Here is a 24,462-nt window from a genome sequence, read left to right as displayed (position 1 = left end):
TTATCTCTTGAATTCCATTTACAAAGTGCCAGAAATGCATCACCAGGCAAATATCACAAGAGAAATGTCATCTTGCTGCTGAGATGAATGTTGGACAAACTGCATTTCAACCTTTTTTTTTTCCTTTTGAAAGATTTACAATATATCTCCTTATCACAGGGAAATACAGAAAACAGAATTTTTGACAATCCCTGTTTTTAATTCATTTACTCAAAAACTGGAAAAAAAAAAATCCTTGAGTCCCTTCTGCACCCAACATCTTATTTACCCTCACCACTGAAAGCCAAACACAACAAAGGGTTTACACGAGACAAATCACTATTGCTTACAGCCACAAATTGCTAAAGCAGCTAGCAAGTTTCACCCATTAGCATTCACATGGTGGAGAGCAGCCATTGTCTTACTGGCCAGTCAAGATTAAGTCCTTCAATGAGCTGGTTGTGACAATTTTTTTTTTTTTTTTTCCAGAAAAAAAAGGAAAAATAGGAGGAACTGTAACCTGGCTTTCTCAATGACGATGTAAACAGACCAATTCTGTGTTTATTTACATTTCTTTTATAAGCATATTTAAATGTCTTATTCATATATTGCATACAACATTATAATCAATGGTTATTACTAACATTACTTCTCCTATTTTCAATTTTACAATGATAGTTGTTCTCATTTGACTCTGAAAAATTGCAAACAAGACAATCAGACAGACAAAGCAATTTCCCAGCTGCTCTAGCAATTCAGCATAAGGTGGCTGCATTTCATAGCCAGCTGCACAAACTGCCCCAAGTAAGCCCCTTTATCTAAATGTATCAATAATGAGTGGCATATGTTACATTCAATACATGCAGAGGTGAAGTATTCTCTCTAATGCTGGCCTGCTCCTTGCCACTGCACTGCCAGGAGTGTGATGGGAGGGACACAATAAAGGGCAGAACAAGTGGATGCATTTGTACTCTTTCACATGGGAGATGATGGCATACACTATGACTGGTGTGTGAGATGGTTTAATCCATCACCAATGTGTATGCGGTTACCAGACATGTAATTATCAACATGGCTGCCTTCGCTGGGCATGGTGTGTTGTTTGTGTGTACATCATGTAGGCTTACCACCTCCAGCACAAGAGGTTCTAGGCATTCCTGTGACACTGACAATGATCAAATAATTGCTATGAAACAGTTGTTTGAAACAGGATCTTTGTGTGGTGCAGTAAGGAACCTAATGACTACAAGTATTCCTCCCCCAGCTCAGGCCACTTCAGCTTTGGCTAGAACCCCTGCTAGCTTGTCTGATGATGAATTGGATACTAGGATACATAAGCAGTTAAGAAAGGCAAAAGAATGAGAGAATAGGGAGGAGAGTGTGATTAAATGTGGACTTCCTGACTCTGACAGTGATCAAGTTAGGGATACATTCTCAGACATAATCTTGGTATTTCCTACAAAAGGTTGTCAGACTTGAGAAAGTAGTTTGTATTGACCAGAGCAAAGGAAAACTGATTGATGGTGATGACAGGAGAGCCATTTTGACCAAGTCTCATAAGTTAAAGCAAAGTGACAACTATAAATCAGTGTTCATTCATCACGACTTGACATACAAACAGAGACAAGTTCTGTGTACCCAGAGGGAGGCAAGTAGGTTTGAACAACAGCCTAAGCAGTGACGTCACTCTGGGACTCTTTCTGTGGATGCTGTGGGCAGCAAAGGTTTTTTGATGTAGTAGACTATCCTAGGGATAATAATTCTCAGCATGTTTTCATATACAAGGGATCCTCGTGATTCAACCATTTGCAGTTCAAATTATCGCCAATTTGACATTCATATCTCGCATGCCACCCACCTGGTCAAATCCGCCGCCACCCCAAATTTGCCGCAAACTCGCAAGGTGAAAGTGTAAACCGACGCTACCCTGTGCGTCGCTTAAGGCAGCGTCACACCACCACTTTTCCATCAACTTTTTCTTTCAACTTTCTGAAAACTGTCAACTTTTGTCGACGCTGGTCGTCACACACAAGTTCGCTTCCACCTTTGTTACATTTGTCAACTGTAAACAAACATGGCGGCCCCTTCACTCCCAGCAAGCCATTGCTATTTTTGGCCTTTAATGCTCCCTATGAGAAACTCTTCAGACAGCTTTGTCCACTCATAAGCAACAGAGCTGCTCATCTTGGACAGTTGTTCCTTGGAAGAGAAGCCTTGGAACGTTGCAGTCCCAGAGAAATGTAAACAAACAACTGAACTACTTTTCACTGCTAGGCTAGGACAAAAAAATATATCTATACAGGCAACCCCCGATTAACAAACGTTCACACAACAAAATTTTGCTACCACGAACGTTTCCTTTTACTACCATCTGGTCGTATAACGAACACCAAACTCGCTTTAACGAAATTTTATCCAGGTAATTTTTTTTCAAGTTTGAAAGTCCTGCCATATCATGCAAGCCGACAAGCTTTTGAATACACCAGCGCCTTTTGTGGACAAAACGCACACCACTCACTTCCCACCACTCACTACCCTTCCTCGCTTTTAGTTCAAAACAATAACAGCATCAGCAGCAGCTCATCTTCCCTCGCTCAACATGCCACCAAAACACCCTGCAACCACCCCTGCAATGTCGCCTAGCATTGCTAAGACAACCAGAAAGTCTCTTACTCATGAAGTGAAGCTGGATATTATTCACAGACACGAGAGAGGTGAGAAAACTAATAGCATTGGTCATCACCATGGCTAGACTCCATCTACTGTCTCTACTATTTTCAAGTCAGCAAACTCTATTAAGAAGGCTGGTGAGACCGTATCTTCCTTGCAAGCTAAAAGAACCACCTGAACTCGTGACTCTGCAATGGATTAAATGGAAAGCTTTGTGGAAATGTGGTACATAAGTTTTGTATGCGGTACAATGATGCACCTTTTGTTTACATTCCACAGGTTGCCGGCTAGCGTCTTTCCCGCTCCACTCTCCCTCCCTTCATAAATATAAGATCATCACCATTATAAAGTTACCTACATATATACATTAGTGTACATTATAATGACTTTGTCTTAAATCAAACTGCTTAAATGTTTAACTTCATAATTTTTACTTTCATTAAACCTTTTACTGTACTATGATACACTCGCTTTGTTTACTCTAAATGGAAGTTCAAGTCAGGGGTGAAACTTGTTATAATTGGTTTGCTTAATGAAAATTCATGCAACGAACGTTTTCTTTAGGATCGTAACCCGTTCGTTAAGCAGGGGTTGCCTGTATATACAAATATATTTACATCTACTTATCAGGATTCTATTGATTTGAGATTATAGCATCATTCCAATTAACAAGAAAATTTACTTTATTAAAAAGTGTTAATTAGAAACCATAATCTTAATTTGACTAAAAATTGACACTAGAGGAAAACGGTGCGTTTTGTCTGACTCAAGATGACGGAAAGCAACCTCCAGCCCCAGCCCTAAGAAGCACAATTTCCTGCCTTTCAAAGATAAGCTTGAGCTTATAAGAAAGTGTGAGGCAGGTACAGTATAGCTCTCAGTGTCGTTGCAGACCAAATGGGTGTCCCTAGATCAACAGTATCAATAATTTGGAAGAACAGGGACAAGTACTGCGAGACCACTGCAAGTATTTCTATTTCCAAAAATGTACTGTACAGCACCCTAATGTGTTTAATAAAAAAAAGTTAGATATAAATGAAGCCTTTAATAGTAATGATTTAGTCTAAGTTAGTGTTTTTAAAGGTTATAGTGATGTTTTGGGGAGTCTAGGCTGGAGGTTGGTCCCTATCCCCCATAATTCTTAAGGGGAGCATCCGGTTTGGAAACCGAAAAAATATGAAAAATAATGTTTTTTTGTGGGAAAAAAAATATGTGGTAGGTATACATGATAGCTATTATTTCACGAAGTTTTATGGTAAAACGCCCACTGGTTTTTGTTTAAATGTCATTTAAAGATCCTGTACTCAACCACGCGCGTTTGTTTACATCAGCAGAATCAGTATTTCTTACTCAAAAACTATGAAAAAAAGGCTAAAATCTTAACTTTTTTGGTGGACATGATACAGCAACACTGAAAGCAAGTGTGTGTGTATGGGTGGCATTAACCAAGGCCACCAGCGAGACTCAGTAGGGGAAAGGCTATCAGAGAGAGAGGTTGTTGCTGCATCTCTCGTTACCCGCCCTTCACTCTGCTAAACAGAACATAATTTAGTTACTGCATCCTGCTTTTCACCTACTGCCAACCATGGGATGGGTGTCTAAGAGGAATAAGCAGAGGAAGGACTCCTGGAATATGAGTATGGAAGCTCAAAGAATAAAAAGAGCGTGTTGAACCTGATACCACAGATGCTCCTGTACACATCCTCGTGTCACCCACCACCACCACCACACCATTGCCTGCCACTCCCACATCACAGCCCACCACATCTCATGCACAACAAATAAAAAGAAATGAAGAAGAAAAGGCCTCATTACTCACAATTAGAGAAGCTCTTCTACAAAATATTGAGAAAGGAAATGAAGATGTGGATAGTGACGACGAGCTTGTCATGCTCACGAAATGGAGACTGAAAAATCTTTTCCTCTCGTTGTTCATGCCCAGATCCTGCCTTTGACTACAGTTTGGAGCCTGATGTATACGAGAACACCATAACTATGCACTGCACAACATGCAACTTTAACAACACATCACAACCACAAGTGAGAGCTGGATGTCAGAAGAAAAGCCTCTTCAGGACCAACATATCATTGACAGGAGGGGACTAGGAGGGACTAGGATGTGCTTAGAAATACATCTGATTGTATTTTGATATTGTAGATAACAAAAAAGAACATATAGTAAACCTGAATAAACTTCCTAGTGTGTAATAACGGGATCAAGATTGATCAATAAACTAGAGATGTACCGATACATCAGTATCGGTATGGGCCCATTTTTGGGGTATCGGTATCGGTATTGGCCCATTTTTGGGTATCGGTATCGGTATCGGTATCGGCTTATTTTATGCCGATACTTGATACCTAAAAAGAATTTACTACTTAGTGATATATTCGATATAAGATATTGATGATACCAAATTAATACAATACGGCGTATTAAGTTTCCGTTGGTGATTACCGTATGTCATAGAATACTGTTTTCTGTGGTAATAAGCCACAACCTCTAAATTGGATGTGTATGAAACGCGTATAGGCTGAACTCCGGCATCCTGTCACACGGTCGGTCATGCGTCACCACACATTTTCACTGTCTCTCAGTCAGACGCTGCTCCTCCACCCACACAAAGTTCACACAGGTGAAAAGCTTAAGTTTTTTAACTATAATCTAAGAATGTCAAACTTCATATATTGAGAATCCAACAAAATGATATATATATATATATATATATATATATATATATATATATATATATATATATATATATATATATATATATATATATATATATATATTAGGCATTTTGCATTATTGTAAATAACAGCATATTCTTATTTGATTTATAATTAACAGTGCTAGTGCTAGCCTTTTCCAAGATATCATACTGGAATAGGTGGAAGCTCGAATTATATATGTATATTAATTTTAATGCAAGTTTAATTTTTGAGTTACTTGTGTTAACCTAAGGATGTAAAAATTCCATAACTAAGAAAGTAACGATTCTGTTTTGTAATCATGTGCATTGTGTATAATTTGTTGCATATTAATTATTTAAGATCATAGCAATACACTAGAAATTTAGAATAAACTAAACTTTTTCTATTTAATTGAAAAGATTAGGTGAAAGCTCATTTTTCTGAATTGGTCTACTAATGTCTAATGAATTAATATCAAAGGATGTCAGATTTAATTAAAGAGAAACATACACAACAAAATGAGTTTCTTTTGCTAATATTTTGTGTCTGTTTTACAATTTTAATAATTTTAAAAATATTTTTGATCGCCAAAATATCGTCAATAAAATTAATAATGAAAATGCAGAAGACCAATGGTCGCTAAAGGAGTAAGAAGTAAGAATTTAAAATAACTGACAAGAATCAGAAGACTGAGAAGATATTCATTCCAATTACTGAGTAATTTACCTTTGCAAATGGCTTCAAAAAGCTTCTAGAATTGCTCCTATTTCACAAACATTCTCAGAAGGACTTACCGCATCCCCCAAAACAAAGCCTCCCATCTGATAACGCTCGCCGTCCACCAACTCATCCTGGTGTCCAGTGCAGTAATCACTATGAGTAGTAGTATCGGTATCGGTCCAATTAGGTGGTATCGGTATCGGAATCGGCCAAAATTTTGGTATACGTACATCTCTACAATAAACTTTATCGACCCATATCTCAAAACATAAGTTATTCCCCTTCTAAAATCCATTTTGAAGCCAAGTTTAGCTTGATTTCAGTGAAACAAAATCTAAAAAGGAAAAGAATACTTCTTCTTTCAATTCACGTCACTATTTTTTTTGTAAAAAAAAAATTTTTTTAATAAAATAAAAAATTCATAAAACAAAAACAAAAAGATGAAATACAAAATCTAATGATGTAGAAACGTTTTGTATTATAATGTGTGTTTGCCACAGGAAAATGAAGGTTATGGAGCAAATAATAACGCCAGAATAATACTCGTAAGTTTTAGTTGCAATTATAATTGCATGACGGGGTTGGAGACTAGAATGGCGATGAATGTCTACTATTGATTTACATGTTCCCAATACTTCACTACATAAAAATCAGAGTGTTTCATGCATATTTACCAGAGATATGGCAATATGGGAAAAATTGTTTCACGATTCTAATAAACGCTGATTCGACTGATGAAAAACCGCCCTAACCCCGTTGAATTGCGAGGATCCCCTGTTTTTACTTAGCACATATCAACCTTAACTCTATAACGAATAAACTTGATTATCTGCATCCTGTTTTGCATGATCTCAACATTCCTGTTCTGGACATTAGTGAATCCTGGTTGCTCCCTTCTGTTCCTAACTCTTATACTGATATTCCTAGTTATGCACTTCTTAAAAATGGCGCATGTCTATATATAAAATCTACTATTAGGTAAGTACATTGAAATTAAGGTTTGGATTCTTTATGTTGTAGCAGTTCACTTCCCTGACTTCGATTTCTATGTTGCCACTCTATACAGACCCCCTTCTAATTCTGCTGAAGATAATAATGGATTCATTTATTTTTTTTTTTACTTTTGCTTAGATATGGAGGCACTACTGATGGGAGATTTCAATCTGCCTGCTATACAGTGAGAGAATATGTAATGGCCCTTCATATACTGATGCCGGAATGTTGCTTCTCTTGCTATCTTTTATTGCTATTTTTCATGCTAACTGCTCTACTGATCTTGCTAACTGCATCCTCCCCTCCTACTGCAGCCTCACTGCACAAGGTTTTCTTCTTCTTCTCACCCCTATTCTGTCCAACTCTCTAATACAAGAATTAACCAGTACTTTCAATCATTCATACCTTCCTCTGGTAAACTCTGGAACTCCCTGCCTGCTTCTGTATTTCCATCTTCTTACAACTTGACTTCTTTTAAGAGGGAGGTTTCAAGACATTTGCCCCACACTTTTAGCTAACTCTTAATAACTTTAAAGGAACTGGCAATCCAATGGGCCCTTTTTTTTTTCTATATTTTGTTGCCCTTGGCCAGTCTCCAATCTTGCATAAAAAAAAAAAGTTATACCAATATTTTATGCTGTCTCAAAAGGTGACTGAATCAACTTTCTACCCCTCAGGTATTATTCTGGATTTCATTCTAACTTCTAACTCTTCTCATAACATAATGCATGATATGATCATCTGTTAAAGGATTATTGATTGCCTCTGCAGAGTCTCTTCCTCCTGGGGTTTAACAATGAATGTTTCTAATGTGGTATTGTGCATTTCAGTAGACACCCAGTGGACTGGTCTTCCCTTCCTGTATCAGGTCAGTACAATTTAGATGGCTTTCCTATACCAATCCAGGAGTCAACTACTGACTTGGGTGTATTGGTTGATTCCTTGAAATTTCACCAGCACATAGCCAATGTTGTACAGAAGGCAGGAAGAGTCACATAATCTACTTAAATGTACAGTTCATCATGATGCATCCTTTATGATGTCCTGATTTGTTGCTCACGAATATGCAGCACCTGCTTGGAATACTGGCTATGTGGAAGATATGTGTTCAAAGATGTTGGACTAATCAGATAAGGGGCGTGAACCAACACATCTATTCTCAAATATTAAAGAATTTAGATCTTTATTCTCTGCAAGGCAGGCTTTTACAACATGACATTACAAAATGCTGGAACATTTTTCACAGTGATTGTGTCACTTCTAGTGAAGTCTTTATCCAATCGCCCACTGATAAAACGAGAAGACACCAATTCAAGATTGCACATGTCAGAACCCAGCTGGGAATACATAAGGCAATTTTTCAGTGTCAGAGGAATTGCTCTGTGGATCTTTGACCACAATTATGGTGACAAACTCTATGAGTGTCTAATCTTGCTATTCTCTCCCAGCCTGCCCATCAACTCACTACTTTTTTTTTTTTTATTGCTAATTAAGCACTATTCAACTTTTCCTTCTCAGTAACTTACTAATTAAGCAATACGATTGATGAGATGGCACATCAACAGAGTGTGGCTCCACCTGTGTCGATCTTGACTAACATGGGCATGGGGACCCACCAATAAGAGCCATGTGAAAACTGATGCCAGAATAAAAGAATACCCAAAGCATATTACAAGTGAGTTGACGCTTTACGTCCTGTCAGAGAGAGAGAGAGAGAGAGAGAGAGAGAGAGAGAGAGAGAGAGAGAGTCCATCTTCACTATAATCAGATCCAAACCGCATCTTCCGTCACTGTATGCATTAAACATGTACACAACCCGGCAATGTCCCCGAGAAGCCATCCCGTGCAGTTGCCTCCATTCCCGGCTCCCCCTTCGCAGCTCCTCCAGTCCACCCAGCTGATTTGACGTCACATATATGAAGCCACGCTATTGGTCAGAGAGAGAGAGAGAGAGAGAGAGAGAGAGAGAGAGAGAGAACTTTGCTGTCACGTGACAGCAGACAGCGTGTGTGTGCGTGTGATATCACTTTTACGTCGCTAGACAACAGACATTTATTTGTATTTATTAACATTTATTTATTTCTATTCTTTTAATTAATCTTATCTTATTTATTTATTTGTATGTATATATTCTTTTTGTGCATGAGATCACTTTTACGTCTCGAGACTGTGTGTGTGTGTGTGATCACTTTTACGTCGCGAGACAGCAGACATTTATCTGTTTATCAATATTTGTTTATTTATTTTTATTTCTTTATTCATTTATTTATTTATTTTGTGTGTGTGATATCACTTTTACGTCGCGAGACAAGTTTTTCCTTTATCATTCTCTCTCTTATTCATTATCATCTCTCTCTCTCTCTCTATCTCCTTATTAATTATCATATTCTCTCCTCTCTCCTTATTCGTAATCATATTTCTCTCTCTCTGACCAATAGCGTGGCTTCATATATGTGACGTCAAATCAGCTGGGTGGAGGAGCAGCGAAGGGGGAGCCGGGAATGGAGGCGAGCGTGCGGGACGGCTTCTCGGGGACAGTGCCCACAACCCAACTTGACAAACACAGGTGCGAAAAAAATATAAATAAATAAAGCAGCAATAACAATAAGTCTACAGAGACGCATATTATGACTGGCGAACTCTTTTGGCCTCACTACCCCCAATGACAGGCGCCACACCCCGGGACCTGGGAAAACACCAAGCCAGACAGAAAAGGAGGTGCAGGTTGGGGAAATAAATCATTAAGCTGCCGCGCCCTTGAAGCTACACACATTATGACCCTTGGCAGCTTGTTTCATTGGTGAATAAGTATTACAAATTAACCCCAAGCTTCTACTGTCTATAATTCACATGTCAGGTGAGTGTGATGGGCATTCTTACCTGCTAAATCCTGCAAAGGTAAGTAGCGCGTCGCAGGTGTAAACACCCAGCCGCCATGACACCTCGAAGGACACGCCTGATGATGACGATGACACTTGCGATCTTTAGTCTTTTTAGAATGTCCTAGAATGTGATAAGTGAAGCTCCAAGAAACATATGGGTCAACGCGTGGTAGTCTTTGTGTAATGGTTATATGTGTCCATGTTCACATACCGTTCCGCTACGCCAAGCTGTCTAGTCTTCTCTTACGCCAGCCTGTTAAGTTCTAACAGGTGGTTAACTGCATGGTCTATTCCTGTCGACTATTACCTTATTTTAGAATCAATTGCTCCCTGTCTCCTTCCTTATACATAACTTAATCGACCTTGATATGTTATTTGTTACTGTCTCACAAAAAAAAGTAATATTTCAGAGATGTATAGTACGCACTGTACAAATTGGTAAAGAAACGCACGCGAACTCATCTTGATGCTGCAGTGAAGCGTATCAGAGCATCACAATGTAGACACACAAATTACGTATACGAAAAGCATAAAGTCCATTCTAAGATTATGACAGTGAACGTTCTGACGAAGGGAAGCTATTATCCTTAACCAGCCCTTCACCACCCGACAAGTATATGTACAGTACATGCAAGCAGCCAACATTTGTTTCAATGGAGTTTTACTTCACACGTTGTTGAGCGAGGCACTAGAATAATCAAAACCGACTGCAAAATATTGCAGCAAGCATCTTGTTGGTAGAGCAGCCTAGAAGAGGTACTGGGGAAACAAAACTGCTATAGTGACAAGTAGAACAACAAAGCAAGGAACATTGCAGCTTTAGCAACGAGGGCGGCAAAACATGATTTGGTGAAGGTGGCGAGTGATGTAACAAAGAACACAAATAAATTGTGGACAAATATGTTAGATCCTAAACCACAACAAAGGAACGAATCACGAAACGGAAGTCCATTGATGGAAAAGACCTGAAACACGACAGATTGCAGATTAATAAAGCCTCAACTCAATATTTAATTGTGAGAAGACACAACCGTACAGACTATATCCCGACACCTCATCAGAGGCGTCAAGGCAGCAAGACAACATCAACAATATGGAGAATATTTCGCAGAAACTCTTTGAGCTCAATTCGACAGCAAAGCCCCAGAGACTGGACGGCATATTACGGTACGTATTCGATAATACTGATCCAGCTAGTGTGCCGACATACTTTAATTTGTGCTTCACTCGTGGAAATAATATATGCAACATCTCAGAGGACTGGCGATGTACCGTCTGACTGCATGAGTGTCAACATCTTATCCATTCACAAGAAAGGAAGTGTACGTGACAAATACATTCAACTACCGACCAGTGTCATTAACCTGTATAGCGTCAGTCATGGAGAAAATCGTTAGAGAGGATATTTATTGTCTGGGCAACTCCCAGAGGAATTTCAGGGTGCTCACCAAGGACATTCTGTGGCTGTTTTACCTCTTACTGGTCCGTCCCATCCTGGACTATGGAGCCCAGTCATGGTCTCCTTAACTGGTGAAAGACATTCAGGCACTTGAGAGGGTGCAGATCGAGGAAGGCAACAAAGCTCGGACCAGACCAGGCTGGCCTAGCTGCCCTGCGAATTACGGGGGGGGGGGCATGATCCAGTCATGCGTGCATGGCTATATGTATGTACTGTACGTAGGATGATGTTCCCTACATGAGGTTCTTTCAGCTGAATGCAAACGATATGCTGGGACACTCTATGAAACTATGTAAACCAGACCACTAAAGCACCACAGTTAAGGAAAACTACTTCTCCATCAGGGTTATAAACAACTATTTACAGCATGGGATGTGCTTCTATAGAAAGTGTTGTAACTTACTGCCCATCAATAACTACTTTTAAAGCTAGGTATGATAGGCATATAGGACTTGCACAGATGGTTTACAAGTCATAGAGGTGGGAATCACTACAAGAAGATGCCTAATTGATTCCCCACTATCTACTCATAGGTAAGCAGACCGCTAGGTGCTCCGAACACAATATGCTCTGCCTTCATTGTACCGCACTTTTACCGCAACAATATACGTACATATTATTATGCACTATGACCATTATCAAATCTGGGTAGAGCCCATGATGGACTTTCAATCAAAATTAAATATTTCATTTATATTTATTTACATCTCATATACGTATTACCTACCTATATAAGTTCATGTTAAATCCTGCAGAATTTTGAACGCCCGCCAGAACCCCAGAGAGAAAAAAATGTTGAACGAAAAAAAAGTTTTCCAAAACTAAAACGATAACAATTCATAATTTTACATACGGCAGCAGAACCAATTGGCTGGAAACTGGAAAATGAGAAAGAGGATGAGAGATTTTTAAACATCCTCGCTAAACCTAGACAAAAAAAAAAAAAAAAATAGATATATGTTGAAAGACAAAAACTAATTATTGCAAACTCAAACGAGTACAGCCCTTTAAAATTTTACATATGACACCGAAGTCATTTAGAACTTGGAAATTGGAGAATGAATGAGAAGTAGAGGATGTTTATTTGCAGCATCTCGAATGTGACTCGCGCGTCCCAAATGGCGGGTGGCGTCTGGAGGACCTCGGCTACGATGTAACTTCTCCTAGTCCTGTTTTCCCTGTATCGTGTCAGTGCCGTGCTGTTGCACCCTATATCACTGAAACTCTGGCTCAAATGACACTGGAGAGCGGGCTGGCGTGATGGAGCCGGACTTCCCTTGTGAGTTACCGGTGCAATAGTGTTGTGTTTAGTGTTCGTGTTTTGTTGGGGAGCAGCAAGGGAATGGCGGACACGTCACTGATCCGATTGCGTGAACTGGGGGCTCGATTGCCTGTTCATTTCTCTCTCGCCACCATGATAACCATACAGACAAATCCGGTATATGGTGGTCGTATGTGGGTAGCTATTAGGCGGGTGAGGTATGACGGGGATGGGGTATACGGAAGGTGTGGGAGAAGGCTTTGTGTGGAGGAGGAGGTCAAGGGGATTGAGGGGGAGGGCCGATGCCGCCTCCCGACGCCCGCTCGAGGCTTCCCTTCCCGCCGTGATGATCGATACGTTCGGACAAGTCTGGGAATTGAAGGAGGAGGGAAGGGAATAATCAAAGATGATGTGGTATAGAAGGAGGGGATAAGTTACTGTATGACATAAAACTCGTGCGGATAAGTAAAGGAGATTAATGACTGGAGGGAGATGATGGTGGTGGTTGTAGCGTTAAGCTTGCCTACCTTCCCGTCATGGATATTTGTTGTTAGTAGCTGTTGATATACTTGAGGAGACAGCACTGTAGTATTTGGCTTCATTATTGCTACACACATGCAGTTTCCTATCACATATACTCGTTTACACAACATATAACTTGAGCCTTCACTCTCCTTCCAGCTGTAAGCAGTAAAGGAGATTATCAATGATGCCAACAAACCCAACATGACCTCTGACAAACTAGATGAGATATATCAGTGGGCACTCTCCTTATATAGACGTCCCTCTAGCCGTCCTCGTTTCCCGGCTTCCCCTTCGCAGCTCTTTCACTCAGCTAACGGGACGTGGGAATGAAAATATGATAACTAAAACTACCCTAACCTATCCTAGCAAGCATAATCTAGCCATACTATTTGTCAGAAAGGTTCTGATTAGGACGCATCAGAAGTGCAGGTCACCTCAATTAGGTTAGGTTAAAGTTAGGGTTAGGTTAGTTTAGGTTTGAGTTAAGATTAGGTTAGTTTTGGCTATCACATTTTCATTCCCACATCCTGTCAGCTGAGTTAGAGTTGCAAAGGGGAAGTCGGGAAAAAGGACAGCTGGAGGGACATCTATATTAGGACAGTGCTGATCAGTGTCCCTCTCTTCATTCCTTATCAGTCATGTATTGGAGAGCATCACAGGAGATGAGATCTGTGAGATACTGCTGTTATATGATCACAAAGATGCTCCCAGAAAAAGAACCTTCTTACTCAGTAATATAATTTGTATACATATTTACATTACTTCATGTTCGGTTTATTTTCTGTAAAGGGCCATTGTGTGGGTTCTGGAGAAGAGATCTGAGGGATGCTGTTGCTTTTGCTGCATCACAGAGATGCATTTAAAGTACAATAAACGTTGACCATGTTCAGTATCAGTAACATAATGGATCAATGGCTTGATAACTGTGTCTCCTAGTCATCTATTACACTACCACTGATATTGAGACACCGAATATTACAAATTACTGGCCACACTCATCGTTAACATTACTATAAATATGATAATTATATACTGTTATAGTTTTGAAACTAAGACAGAACCATATAATATGCCTCATAGATTTTAGTACATTTCTGAGTGAAAATAAGTTACTGATCTGTTCAAAATTTTATCTCGGCAACTTACTTGGGATATGTCACTGCAGGGAGCGACGAGCAGACCTTCTGCTTCATACAGGCCCGTGCTCGCTTCAAGACCAACAGCAGTGAGACTCCTGAATATGTATTCCTGTAAGTATGGTGAAGTTTGCTCAAGCATTCTGTGGTAAATAAAAAGCATGTGGTTGTTTGTGACTTGCACCTCACGTGATGCTTCCTGTTTTTCATAATGTAATAGAAATAATATGGAAAACATTGACGAATATTGATGATTTCAAATGCTGCTAGTGTGCACAATATATACTTGCGTTTTAGGTCAATCATTGAGGAATTGGGCCTTACTGGTCAGGTCTCAACAAACCAGGCACGAAGGTTGTGGGACTCTTTGGTCACTAGGTATAAGGTAAGGCCACACACACACACACACACACACACACACACACACACACACACACACACACACACACATTGATCAACTGTGGCATTTTCCCTTTCATTCCTTTGTCTTTTGTTATAATGTGAATAATATGTAGTAGATATAACTTGGCAGCAACTGTGAAAACTATGAAAGATATGAAGTCAGCTTTGCATAGACATGTAACAGCAGCTTTGCAAAATTGAGTGTGTATTTCTGTTTCAGTGTTTATGTTTAAAGTATTTCTAATATGATAAAGTGTATACAAAAACACATTTACATTACCTGCAGGAGTTGAGTCAGCCAGCACTTGAGCCTGAGGATGCTGCACCACCCTCCTGGCCCTTCTATGCTGCCATGCATGATGCCCTGTTAACTATGCCACCCTCTGTCCTGCCCTTATCAGTGCCTGAGGAGATAGAGGGTGGTGGGGCAGGAGTGGGGGCTGGAAACCTCAATGAAGCTTTTCAGGAGGGACAGACTATTGAGGAGATGGAGGAGGAGTTTGACGATGATGATGATGATGAGGTGGAGGAAGAGGAGGATGAGGATGAAGATGAAGATGATGAGGAAGATGACGATGATGATGATGATGATGGAATGATGGATGATGAGGAGAATATTGGAGAAAGTTTTGAGGAAGATTCGCAGGATATCAATGTGTGTCATGATGATGGTTCTCAGTGCTTGGATGCTGTGGAGGTGGATGAAGTGTGTAAGTGTTTGGTGGAGCATTATTATCATTTGTTTATGTCTCTCGTCATCCTTACTGTCCTACTTTGTGAAGTCATGTTATGTTAACCAAAGGAATTTTTGTAAGTTGTGATATTTGTCTGTCTTTTGATGTCTATTGACCCTAAATGATAACAAGTATGAGGAAAAGAAGTCATGTATTATTAGCTATGAGAACATTTAATTGCAACAGATTTAAAGAATTTGTAAGAATAAGTTAAGGTGCATCAATGCCATATGTGTAAAGGAAGATTCATTATTGCAGGGACTGAGGCAAGAACACTGCGCTTCATTGAGCTTCGTGGAGCCAAGGAATCAGACATAGTAACCCTGGGACCCACACCTGTGTTTGCGTTAGTGTGCCTTCACCTGTCTGATCCAGTGATTTTTTCACCTTGCCATGAAATGCCGAGTCTGGTGCTTAAGTCTGACAAATGTGATAGAAGTTAGTAGTTACTTTATTAAGAGAGTGATATTCTGATTCTAACCTTTTCCAGTGAGATCTTGGAGGAGCTGGGCATGGCTGAGGAGGTGACAGTGGCACAAGCAAGGAAGAAGTGGACTCAGCTTGTCCGACGTTACCTGGAGCTAAAGGTGGTGTTTGGCAAGAATTTCTTGTGTCTTTCGTGTCAACCCTCATGTGTATCCTGTTCCCACAATAATCTGGTAGCATGTCAGCATTCATTTTCATTGTTAGAAGTTTTACCATTAGTAGAGCTGTATGATTGTCCTTGATAATGACTTGTGTTACCATGCACAGGGGCCAGACAGTGAAGAGACAAAGGAAGAGATGAGCAAGGACAGTTTTCAAGGGGACCCAAGAGTTATTACAGGTGACTTGAGTGTGACTTGGGGTTTCTTTTCCTCTATGCACAATGTCATGGAAGCCATCAAGGCCACGTCCCCTGATGGAGGTGCAAAGTCACGGCGTTCTCCTGAGTATACTTGTGAGTCTTTCATTTCTTGTAATTCTTGTGGTTATTGGTTTTCCTGTAGCAAAATTTAATTTTCTTTTTTATTTATGTTTCTCTATGTGTTTAGCAGTTTTTTTCAAAACACTTTCATGGATGAGCTTTGTCTGTGATGTAGAACTTTCCTTATATTTTCTATATATGTACATAATTTGCATGAAGTAAGAATAACTTCTTCAATTGGTAGTTGCTATGAACATGCAATAACCTTCATTCCTTCCTATAGGGTCAGTGGAGGTGACAAAAAGGTTCATCAAGATGCGAGGAGAGAAGCATGCTGAGATTTCCCAGAAAGGTCACAATGCTGTGTACCAGTGAGTATTGCCAGTGCATTCTTGTATGCAATGTGTATCTTGTTCAGTATCATTCTGTCTTCTCACACTGACATATACAGAGATTTTCATTGTCTTATTAATAAATTTTCCTTTCCTGGTATGATGGATTTCTTTTTTTTTTTTTTTTTTTTTTTTTGCATTACTAGAGAGATCTTGGAGAAACTGAGTATTGCAGACCGGGTCAATGTCATGATGGCACGCAAGAAGTGGAACTACTTGGTCAAGAGATACCAGGTCTGTCTCCACTTTTGTAGAGATTGTATAGCTAAGAACACTAGTTGTGATTTGATCAATGAGGAGAAATTCTTTCAGCTTGTTGGAAGTTGCTTATGTTTAAATACCATTAATGTTTAAACCTTTTCTCCATTAGAGTAGTTAAAGACTTCAAGACTTCTACAGTTACTGTATGTAGTGATCAAGGGATAATTTTTGTCTCCCTCTTGCAGGATGAGGAAATGGCTGGTGGGGAGCGTACTTGGGCCTTTATGAAGGACATGGGCCAAGTCATGAAGCACTTCAGGGGAGCAAACGTCAACAAACTCAAATCTAGAGCTTCCCCTGAGTTCTTGTGTGAGTTTGCCAAATTATTCTTGGTTAAAATGGTAGTTTTGTTCATGTATAAATTTGGCATTTGTGATTTCAATTGAATTTATCAAAATAACAAGTTGATTGAAAACTGAGTACTTGCAAGAAAAGACTGGAATTTACACAGAAAGATTCATTTTAGTCTTGTGAGATTTCGTCTTAAATTGCTGAATTTGTCTGTCGTGGTCTTTATTTTTTTCATCACATCTACTTGCCTACTTCTTTTCTTCAGGGCCCAATGACCTCACTAGGAAATTCATAGAGCTGAGAGTTGCTCGCCACTCAGACTTCATGGAGAATGGGATACAGCAAACCTACACGTATGTTATTCTCTTGTTTACTTTTCACTTTAGTATTATCTTGTCCTCTAAACAATTACTTCAGGTCTGAATGGTTTCCATTACCGTCCTCTTTTATAATTTGCAAGTTAAATTGAATTATATGTAAACACACTGCATGATATTTTCCTTTCCTTTCCCTTGACAGTGAGATCATGGAGGAGCTTGGTCTGGAGCACATCTTAAATCCAAACCAGCTCAGGAAAAAGTGGAATTATCTTGTGGCCAAGTACAAGGTAACTTGTGTATAAATGAGTCAATTATGAATTCAAGTACACAAATATTAATCATAAATTTTTTTTTCCATTTAGAAAAGAAATAAGTGCTTCTTGTACTGACTCTAGTTTCCATGCAGGAGTTGTCATGCACCACAGGCCCTGATGGTACAAGTCCAGCCCCTCACTCCTGGCCCTTCTATGACAACATGCAGCAGGCACTACAGCAGATCCCTGAGAACACACTCCATGGAAATCGTACAGCAAGGACCAATCTTGAGAACATCTGTAAGAATCTCTTTAGATATAGTGAGACTTAATGTTTGGTTATTGCAAACTATTTAATGTGTAAACTTTTCTGCAAATTATGTTAAAGTTCTTGTTGCATTCCCTTGTGGCAGGGACGAGAGAAGTGACCACAAGGTTCATTCAGTTGCGTGGTGCCCGTCCCCCAGACAATACCAAGAAGGTGTCCTCTGTGTTTGCGTGAGTATGATGAAGCTATTTACTGTACACAATTGATCATTAAAGAAAACATTTATGCAGTGTGGTACAGCTGGTACAGATATTGAGAGGAAGACAATACTTTATCCCTAATGCTACAAGAGATTTGCCTTCTGCAGTGAAATAAGGTGGCTCTTGTCATGGTGAGGCTTGGCATGCCATCATATCATGTACTAGAATAGTTCTTTAGATCTATTTTAAATTTTAATATTGTACTTTCTGAAGTACAGGAAACTGGTAAGTTCTCTTCATAAACTTTTCTCCACAGGAGCATCATGGAGGAGCTTGGGCTGACAGGCATCATCACTCCCAACCAGGCACGGAAGAAGTGGAACTACCTCTGGAGCAAATACATAGTAAGCTTCTCCAGTCAGCAGTTTTATCTATCATATTTTCTGTCTTTAGTGCCAAGTTCAGAGTGAATTAGATCCTGTCAAAGTGTGAACTCCCTTCATACATTTTGGGTAATATACTTTCCATTCAATAATAAGCCTATCATGGTGATTAATGTTAACATTCATCTATATAATTTTTCCCATCTCATTTGATGTTGTATAGCATCTTTACAAGGCAATAGATGCATATAATGTCAACCTTTGCTTTCTATATGTTGTAATTTTCACAGGATTTGAGTCATCCTGATGTGAGTGAGTACACAAGGCAGTCATGGCCATTCTACTCAACCATGCAGGCTGTGGTGGGGGCCCTTCCCCTTTCACAGGTCCTCACCAAGAAAGGTAATACATGTATACATTTTTTCCATCCTATTTACCATTATTTATTGCAATTTTATAAATAACTAATTTTCACCTAAAATAGGCTGTATAATAGTGTTAACCCCTTCAATACTGGGACACCTTTTTACCTTGAGATTTGTGTATTATTAGACCATTTAATTGACATTGGGAAGAATCTATAGATGTCAGAAGATTAATGGCCACAGTTTTCACTATTTTAATCCCCACATAAGTTTCTGAAGCTGTATAAAATCACCATTTAGTAACCAGAATCAATATGGAAATGCATCATGGTATGCAAGGAGTTAAGACTAATTAAACCCCAGTTATGGGAACTATAAATGGGACAGTAAACTTACAGGTATTACAGATGAGTTTGAGGAAGAGGAGGACGTACAGAAGAAGATTGTGAAGCGAACCCGTCAGTACACTTGCTTTGTGTGTGGCAAAACAGGCAAGATTCTTAATGACTTCTTCATGTATGAGCATGACCAGCGGCTGCTGTACACCCAGAAGACAGTGCTGGAGGTCATCAGCCATCTGGTGAACCGCAAGATGGTCAACATGGAGTCCAGCACCTGCCTCTGCTCGGGGTGCACCAACCTGGTCAATGAGGCAGACTCGGTTATCCAGCGACACGACCGTATCAAGGAGATGGTGCAAGAACTCTATTACAGTGGTCTGGCTCAGGCCAAAGCTGAGCAGCAGCAGCAGCAGCAGCAGCAGCAGCAACAGCAGCAGCAACAACAGCAACAACAGCAGCAGCAGCGGTACTCAAGGGCCTCTATGGAGGACAGTACCTCTGAAGAAGAGAAGGAGATCAAGCAGGAGGAGCGGGTCACTTACAGTCAGCGTGGGAGGAAACGCAAGGCTACCGTCATGGCAGACGACACAGAGGTGAAGATAAAGTCTGAACCAATGGATGATGGCTTTGACAGTATTGAATGTGACGTGGACTTTGACGATGATTCTGAAGATGAGCGCAAACGGAGGAGGACAAAGGGGAGAGGTCGAGGCAAAGTGAGGGGTAGGGGTCGGGGCCGTGCCAGGGGAAGGGGACGGCCTGCTGCCAGGTCCACTCTCATTGGCCGTGGCCTTGGGGGTCAGTACCCATCCACTAACAAGAGGAAGATCATCCCGTATAAAGGTCCCAAGATATATCACTGCTCGGAGTGTGATTCTGAGTTTAAGAAATATACTGACCTCATCACCCATAAGAAGGAGGTGCACACAGTCATTGACAACACTCCCTTGGAGGTGGAGGAAACCATTCTGGAAAATGGGGTCATCACCTACTTCAACAAGGGGAAGGCAAACAACTCGGACACTAGCCACCCATGTCGGGAGTGTGATAAGCACTTTCTGCGCAAGGATGACCTGTGGTACCACCAGGAGCTGTGCCACACAGAAGGAAAGGGCCGAGCAAAGACAGCCTTCAAGGATAGAACTTATGCCTGTGAGGAGTGTGGTGAAACTTTCCTCTTTAAGTATAAGCTCAAGATGCACATAAACAGCAAGCACCTGAATGACACTGGTCAGAATGCCAATGATTTCACCTGTGGGGAGTGTGGCTGCAAGCTGGGAAGCCTACCTGGCCTCACATTCCACATGAGGAAGCACCACAACAAGAGCCTCACCTATCGCAAGACCACTGAGTACTTGTGTAGTGACTGTGGCTTCATGGCTCCCTCCAACAAGAAGCTGAGGGAGCACCAGGAAGCCCACTGTGGTTCATCAACAAAACCCAAAGTGCAGTGTGAAATCTGTGGTAAGACTGTACTTAAAGTCTCCTTGAAGATGCATAAGGTGAAGATGCACTCAGAGTTTAAGGAGCAGTGTGATAGATGTGGGGAGAGGTATGCCACCAAGACAGATCTGCTGAGACATATCAACGTGGTGCACCTGCGGATCCTCCTGTACAACTGCCAGTACTGTGGGGAGCGCTTTGCCACTTCTGACGCCCTGCGCTACCACCGAGTCAAGATGCACGAGAAGCCTTCCTTCTATTGCCAGATCTGTGGTAAGTGTTACAAACGAGTTGGGGAGTTAAACACTCACATAAAGCGTGCTCACAATGATCGTAGGAAGGCAGAGGTTTGTACGTACTGTGGAAAGGAATACTATGACCGTAGCAAGCTGCGTAACCACCTGGTGAGTAAACACAATGTTCCTCAGGAGATGACTTACTCAGAGAATTACTTGCGTAAGAAGCGAGTGGATGGCCTGCCTCTGGCCAAGCACATGGAGAAGCGGGTAAGTATTGACCCTAAGATGGGGCACATGGGTCAGCCAGGGCCGGGAGTAGTACACCAACAGACACCTCAGCAGCAACAACACCAACAACAACAACAACACCAGCAACAACAACAACAGCAGCAACAACAGCAGCAGCAACAGCAGCAACCACAACACCCTCATCACCACACAGTAGTACCACAACACGCACAACACCCACACATGCGGCCAGTGGTAGACGAGGCAGCTGAGGCAGCCCGCAACCTTGGAGCCTACCAGGAGATCACCACTACCACAGAAGACGACAACTCCCTGGTGGTGACAGAAATCACAGAGGCCCCGGCCCAGGTGGAGCCCACGGTGCTGGTGGACCCACTGTCTGTGCCACAGGGGATGATGCATCACCCTCAGGTAGCTCACATGCAGCCCCCAATGACCATGCACCATCCCATGCACCAGCAGATGCACCACCATGCTGCCATGTCTCGCCTCGGGGTCCTCTACCACATGAACATGCCACACCCAGGCCCATCTCACATAAACATGTAAATACACAACAGGAAATACAGTCAGGTGCCAAATTTTACAGTAAGATACATTCTTCACTTTTTGAGGTTAAAGGGCAAAAGATTTATGGAAACAGCATGTTTTCCTCAGTGTTGTTTGTTTTGGCGTCTATCAGACTGGTAAGTCCTAACCTTGCCCAGGATCCTTGATGCCTCAGGACTGATAAGATTCAAGTAATGTGAGGAATGTTTGTATTTACATGTCCATTTTCTTGTGTTTGTGAGGATGTATACTCAGGTGTAGTGTGACTTTGTTTTGAGTGTTGGTCAGTTTGTTGTGCGTATAACAGCGTGTTCAGTGAAGTACGGTGGCTCAGGGGTGATAAGTACATGGGCAGGGCAAGAGCACATCACTGCACAGTTTCACGAAGTACAAAACCCTTACTAACATAATAACCTTAGGCATTAATAGTATTGCAGTGTTATATAGGACAATGGGCTGAAGTTAATTACTAAACTATTCTATCATCATTTTGAAAGACAGGTTTCAACTTAAACTAAAAATTGTGTATGTTACAGGCCATCTTCATTATAGGCATCCTTTGCTTTCTGTATAAAATTTTTCCTTTGTTAAAGAAGCAAATGTGTACATGCTTTATTCTTTAATATCTAGTTACAAAATTATTTATTCAGAGAGCTTCCCAGGCATGGTTTAAATGGTTCTTTTCTTTTCAGTTTGTACTGGAGAAGTTTTGTTATTTATTGTTGTTATAAAAAAAAAAAGTTATGAACCTAACATGTGTATAATGAGAATTGCTTGTAACATTTTCATATTATCTAATGGAACACTTACCAAGTCAGGGTCTTCAGTTTGGTGAATGCCAACTCCTTCAGTAAAGGTGAGTGGTTCCCTATTAGTGTTACTGAGTGGGTGGAAGTGCAGCCTACTGCTGTTGAAGTGTTCCTGGCCACTTAATGGTGACACAAACCTCTGCCTCACTACTATGCACGGTCTGGGATTCCCTAGGGTCAAAGTTACTGAAGGCTGTATTCCTGTGAGGATCAAGCCACCTGTCAGAGTTTATAGTCAGGTCAGATATTCTACCTCTATTTACACTTGTATATTTTTTAAAATAATCTAAAGAAATTTAGAGTTTAACAGCAACTTCCTGGTTTGACAGTTGCAGGTGTGTTCACAGCACTGGGTAAATATGCTTCAATATAAACAATACCTTTGATAATATGATATACTGATAATTTATATATATATATATTGAACTGGTTTGCCTAATTTTAATATTTATTCTAATATCTAGTTTACATTTTTCCAAAAAGTTTTTATTTTTATTTTTACTTGATTTTATTTCATTTTTGCCCCAATGCTATATGATGTTCCTGTGCATGGTGGATAATGAGTACTGCTCCCCTCACATGACATCCTTGGCTCAGTTGTCAGGATAGCCTAGATGTGTTTACAAGTGAAGTGTGAAGCTGACAAATCCCAGTGACGTGTCATGGCAGCTATGTAACACTAACGTTGTGTTACTCAAAGTGGAATCTGTAAATTTTAAACTATTTTATTTTATTCAATAAATACATATATTGTGGCCCGTTCCTCTTCCATCGAACTTGCATCTATCACTGGACAAATTATTGCAAGACTACTTCAAGTTTGTGAGCATTCTTATGATTGTGCTTAGCATCTACGTACATACATTTAGCTTACATAATACTGAATCATTTGACTACGTACATATGTATTTATTATATTTAATAACATTTTCTTTTAAAGAAATGTAACAAAGCTCTTAATTACTTGGTTGTTATCTCTTTGATCCTGTAATCTTTGGTTTTTGTAAAGTCAGGTTTCCAGATACATATTAATGTGACAAACTAGTTTCTCACACACTATTTAGGTAATCTTCCATACAAAATAGCTAATAGTATTAAAATTGGTACATTTATATTTATACAGAGATAGTATTCACAAATTTACTGGATTTCAGTTACCTGAATGACATGATTGAACTTTTCTGTAATGTATAAACATTGATCCTATACAAAAGTGTGCCTTTGCAACAGGTGCTGTTCCATCCACATTTACACTATTTTCTTATGTGGTAATTGATCATAAATTGTCCATAACACTCTCCAGAAACACAAAACCCAACCACTATTAATTCTTGTAAAAATTGTGTATTTCATTCGAAAGACAGCCCTATCTGTACCCAAACCTTTCTCAGTTATGTATTGTATGTAAAGGTTGTTTAACAAGATCAACAGAGATTAATAAAAATTATATTGCACTTAAGAAAATATACAAATACAGCCACCTACACAGGTTTCATGATTTACATAAGTGACTTCTAATTCATAAGAGGTGAGATAAGTTTATTCTGCCTTGAGCAACAGGATATGGAATGTACTCTTGCTATTGGGCAAGAAATATTAGGAGGAAATGACTATTAAACTATTTGCTACAAATAAAATAACTTTCATATTCTCATTTCTTTCTGATACAAAAATGGTCTTTACTATAATATTTATATAACTTTGTTATAGATCTAACTGATGCTGATAAAGAATAC

General features: G+C 40.1%; 2 protein-coding genes across 10 annotated transcripts in view; one reads left to right on the top strand and one right to left on the bottom strand.

The window, feature by feature from the left end:
* Nucleotides 1-10,132, bottom strand: part of LOC123506453 (BTB/POZ domain-containing protein 9-like) — a 31,925-nt gene extending 21,793 nt beyond the window's left edge. For all 8 annotated transcript variants that reach the window (XM_045258557.1, XM_045258554.1, XM_045258556.1 and 5 more), the window contains exon 1: nt 9,937-10,132. The gene's annotated coding sequence lies outside the window, so the exon portion shown is untranslated. The remainder of the gene's footprint in view (nt 1-9,936) is intronic.
* Nucleotides 10,133-12,507: 2,375 nt separating this feature from the next.
* LOC123506450 lies at nt 12,508-24,375 on the top strand. Of its 2 annotated transcripts, none has more exons than XM_045258550.1 (17): nt 12,508-12,676; nt 14,349-14,433; nt 14,617-14,704; nt 15,008-15,431; nt 15,714-15,801; nt 15,946-16,042; nt 16,209-16,395; nt 16,646-16,733; nt 16,901-16,988; nt 17,201-17,324; nt 17,572-17,659; nt 17,826-17,913; nt 18,033-18,180; nt 18,294-18,378; nt 18,665-18,752; nt 19,022-19,133; nt 19,504-24,375. In XM_045258550.1, the coding sequence occupies exons 1-17, from the start codon at nt 12,658-12,660 to the stop codon at nt 21,915-21,917; spliced, it is 4,311 nt and encodes a 1,436-aa protein (XP_045114485.1). In that variant the 5' UTR covers nt 12,508-12,657; the 3' UTR covers nt 21,918-24,375. The 2 variants fall into 2 exon arrangements, with proteins under 2 accessions (XP_045114485.1, XP_045114484.1); XM_045258549.1 differs by having other exon boundaries at nt 19,495-24,375.
* The last annotated feature ends 87 nt before the right edge of the window (nt 24,376-24,462 follow it).

This window comes from Portunus trituberculatus, chromosome 20 (assembly GCF_017591435.1).
Source record: "Portunus trituberculatus isolate SZX2019 chromosome 20, ASM1759143v1, whole genome shotgun sequence".
NCBI lineage: Eukaryota > Metazoa > Arthropoda > Malacostraca > Decapoda > Portunidae > Portunus > Portunus trituberculatus.
Note: the sequence above shows the minus strand (reverse complement) of the source record. Positions and strands in the feature narration are given on the sequence as shown.